Genomic DNA, 4,380 nt, shown 5'->3' on the forward strand with positions numbered 1-4,380 from the left:
GATCTATCCTGTCTGTACCTGACATATGCTTCCTTCTTTTTCTTAACCAAACCCTCAATTTCTTTAGTCATCCAGCATTCCCTATACCTATTAGCCTTCCCTTTCACCCTGACAGGAATATACTGTCTCTGGATTCTTGTTAACTCAGTTCTGAAGGCTTCCCATTTTCCAGCCGTCCCTTTACCTGCGAACATCTGCCTCCAATCAGCTTTCGAAAGTTCTTGCCTAATGCCGTCGAAATTGGCCTTCCTCCAACTTAGAACTTCGACTTTTAGATCTGGTCTATCCTTTTCCATCACTATTTTAAAACGAATAGAATTATGGTCGCTGGCCCCAAAGTGCTCCCCCACTGACACCTCAGTCACCTGCCCTGCCTTATTTCCCAAGAGTAGGTCAAGTTTTGCACCTTCTTTAGCAGGTACATCCACATATTGAATCAGAAAATTGTCTTGTACACACTTAAGAAATTCCTCTCCATCTAAACCTTTAACACTATGGCAGTCCCAGTCTATGTTTGGAAAGTTTAAATCCCCTACCATAACTACCCCATTATTCTTACAGATAGCTGAGATCTCCATACAAGTTGGTTTCTCAATTTCCCTCTGACTATTGGGGCTGCTGTCTCATTAGAGAGAGAGACAACTGGTGGTGGTTTAACCTGAGGGTCACCCACACCTCAGGTAAGGGGAGAGGTTCAGAAGGAGAGTCATTCATGGTCACCTCAGCTGGTGTGGGGATTGAACCCACGTTGTTGGCATCACACTGCTTCACATACCAACCGTCCAGTCAACTGAGCTCCACCCCTCCCCCAATCCCTCCACCACCAACACTCAGTAGCAGCAGTGCGTACTAGCTACAAAATGCACGGCAGAAATTCACCAAAGATCCTCAGACAGCACCTTCCAAACCCATGACCACTTCTTTCTAGAAGGACAAGGGCAGTAGATACATGGGAACACCACTCCCTGCAAGTTTCCCTCCATGCCCTCACCATCCTGACTTGGAAATATATCACCATTCCTTCACTGTCACTGAGTCAAAATCCTGGAATTCCCTCCCGAAGGGCATTGTGGGTCAACCCACAGCAGGTGGACTGCAGCAGTTCAAGAAGGCAGCTTTACAAGGGATAAGGATGGGGGTGGGTGGGAACTTGATTAAAACTTACAGGAAACTGAGAGGCCTGGATAGAGTGGACATGGAGTGGTGTCCCGAGTAGTGGGAGGGACTAGTACCTGAGGGCACAGCCTCAGAGTGAAGGGATGACCCTATGCAATAAACATGAGGAGGAATTTCTCCAGCCAGAGGGGAGGTGACTCTGTGTAATGCGCTGCCACAGAGGGCTATGGAGGCCAAGTCATTGAGTGAATTTGAGACAAAGATGGATAGGTTCTTGACTGGTAAGGGGATCAAAGGTTAAGGGGAGAAAGCAGGAGAGTGGGGTTGAGAAACATCAGCCATGATCAAATAGCGGAGCAGACTGTATAGGTGAGGCTGGTACAATGACAACATTTTTAAGATATCTGGATAGGTATATGAATAGGAAGGGTTTGGGGGGATATGTGCCAAGTGCTGGCAAATGGGACTAGATTAAGTTAGGATATCTGGTTGGCATGGACGGGTTGGACTAAAAGGTCTGTTTCCACACTGTACATCTCTATGACTTTATGACAAAGACCATGCAGAACTGCTTCAGTAATTGCCTATGTGCATAAAAAATTGTTTACAATGGATAAAGTATACTCTTGCGATAAATAAAAGGCTTTGCTTACCTCTTGGTTCATAAAGCAGTACAGCACTCCAACTATAAAGCCCTGTGTAAGAACAGAGAACAGCAAACCCATTACAACGCAATCAGGAAAATATTGACATTGCTTATTCCAATAGCTGGTTAAAAATAAAAGAAGCATTTGTGTAGCACCTTCCACAATCACCAGGTGTCCCAAAACACTTCAAAGCCCAACGAAGGACTTCTTAAACTTTCCAGAGTTTGAAATGTTGGAAATGCCAATTTACATGCACGCCATCACCCCACATTCCCCAATGGGACATGGCCAGATTATCTGGTTTTACAATGTCACTGGGACACGGGGGGGTCTCCCATCACCTTTTTAATGCAATGCCAGTGATGGATGCAGTGCAATGGATGATTTATGTTCACCGGGGAAGGTCAAAAGCACCTCAGTCTAACATTGCATCTGAAACATAGAATCTCTGATAGTGTGGCACTCCCTCTGTACTCTCCTGCAGCACTCACTTGCATTTGTATAGCCCCTATTCAACATCCTGAGGGTACCACTGACCAGACTCTGAACTGTACCAGTCAGGTAAACCCTGCAGCTAAAGAGCAGGGCAGAGACAAGGAAATCTACCCTCCTGACTCCCCAAAACCTGTCCACCATCTACAAGGTGCAAGTCAGGAGTGTGATGGAATACTCCCCACTTGCCTGGATGGGGGCAGTTCCAACAACACTCAAGAAGCGTGATACCATCCTGGACAAAGCAGCACCCGCTTGATTGGCACCACATCCACAAACATCCACTCCCTCCCCCACCGACACTCAGTAGGCAGCAGTGTGTACTATCTATAAGATGCAGTGCAAAAATTCACCAAAGATCCTCAGACAAAGATCCTGCAGTGATTGTAACAAGGTCAGCTAGGTGGATCTTACAGAATCTGAGTCCCCTGATTGGGGCTGCTAATCGGGGAGCCCTGGCTGACAGATAAAAAAGAGCATTAGGGATTTTTCTTTCTTTATTCATTCACAGGATGAGGGCATCTCTGGATGGGCCAGCATTTATTGCCCGTCGCTAATTGCCCAGCGGGCAGTTAGGAATCAACCACATAGCTGTGGGTTTGAGGTCACATGTAGACCAGACAAGAAAAGGATGCCAGTTTCCTTTCCTAAAGGACATTAGTGAACCTGATGGGTTTTTCCAACAATGGATTCATGGTCATCATTAGGCTCTTAATTCAGATTTGTATCGAATTCAAATTCCACCATCTCCCATTCAAACTCAGGTCCCCTCAATATTACCTGGATCCCGAGATTAATATTTCAGCAATAATTCCTCCACATGACAGCGAGACACAGAATAGGGAGAGAGAGAGAGCAGCTGAACACGTAGCTGCCGGGTTAATGCAGGAGGGTGGATTTCAGGTTTATGGATAATTGGGGCTCATTCTGGGGAAGGTGCTATCTCTACAAACCAGAAGGGTACTAATATCCTGGGTGGGAAATTTCCTGGTGCTATCCGGGTGGGTTTAAGCTAGCTCAGCAGGGGAATGGGAATCTGAGGTGTAATTCCAGTGCACAGGAGGATGAGAGTAGGGAGGGCATGGATAGGGTTTCACAGTCACAAACTGGTTTGAAGTGTGTCTACTTCAACGCCAGAAGTACCCGGAATAAGGTAGGTGAGCTTGCAGCGTGGATAGGTACCTGGCACTTCGATGTTGTGGCCATTTTGGAGACATGGATAGAGCAGGGTGAGGAATGGATGTTGCAGGTTCCAGGGTTTAAATCTTTCATTAAAAACAGGCAAGGCGGTAAAAGAGGGGGAGGTGTGGCTTTGTTAATCAAGGATAGTATAACGGATAAGAACTATAATGAACCTTTGACGAGGACTCATCTACTGAGGTAGTGTGGGCTGAGGTTAGAAACAGGAGAGGAGAGGTCACACTGCTGGGAGTTTGTTATAGGCCTCTGCAGAGTTCCGGAGGTGGAAGAGAGGATTAGCAAAATGATTTTGGATAGGAGTGAAAGGAACAGGGTGGTCATTATGGGGGACTTTAACTTCCCCAACATTGACTGGAAATGCTATGATCTAGTACGTTGGATGGATCAGTTTTTGTCCAATGTGTGCAGGAGGGTTTCCTGACACAGTATATCGAAGGGCCAACAAGAGGGGAGGCCACACTGGATCTGGTGCTTGGTAATGAATCAGGCCAGGTGTTTGATTTTGTGGTAGGTGACCGCTTTGGAAAAGTGACCATAAATCAGTTACGTTTAATCTAGCAATGGAAAGGGATATGCCGCAGGGCAAGAGTTATCAAGGTGGGAAGTGCAATCATAATGCGATTAGGCAAGACTTAGGATGCATAGAATGGGGTAGCAAAATGTAGGAGATGGGGCCAATCGAAATGTGGAGCTGGTTTAAGGAACAGATATGTCTTTGATAGGTATGTCCCTGTCAGGCAGGGAGGAAGTGATAAGGGAAAGGAACCGTGGTTTACAATAGAAATTGCATCTATTGTTAAGCGGAAGAAGAAGCTTATGTGACATTGAGATGAGATGGTTCAGATGAGGCGATGGAGAGTTACAGATCAGCGAGGAAGGATTTAAAGAGAGAGTTAAGAAGAGCAAAGAGAGGACATGAGCAGTC

General features: G+C 46.1%; 1 protein-coding gene across 1 annotated transcript in view; it reads right to left on the minus strand.

Annotated features, from left to right (window-relative positions):
* Positions 1 to 4,380, minus strand: part of ghrhrl (growth hormone releasing hormone receptor, like) — a 71,661-nt gene that overhangs the window by 7,326 nt on the left and 59,955 nt on the right. Inside the window, exon 12 of the mRNA XM_043690845.1 lies at positions 1,770 to 1,811. Within this exon, the coding sequence (XP_043546780.1) occupies positions 1,770 to 1,811 (42 nt within the window). The remainder of the gene's footprint in view (positions 1 to 1,769; positions 1,812 to 4,380) is intronic.

Source organism: Chiloscyllium plagiosum, chromosome 5 (genome assembly GCF_004010195.1).
Source record: "Chiloscyllium plagiosum isolate BGI_BamShark_2017 chromosome 5, ASM401019v2, whole genome shotgun sequence".
In the NCBI taxonomy this organism is placed as follows: domain Eukaryota; kingdom Metazoa; phylum Chordata; class Chondrichthyes; order Orectolobiformes; family Hemiscylliidae; genus Chiloscyllium; species Chiloscyllium plagiosum.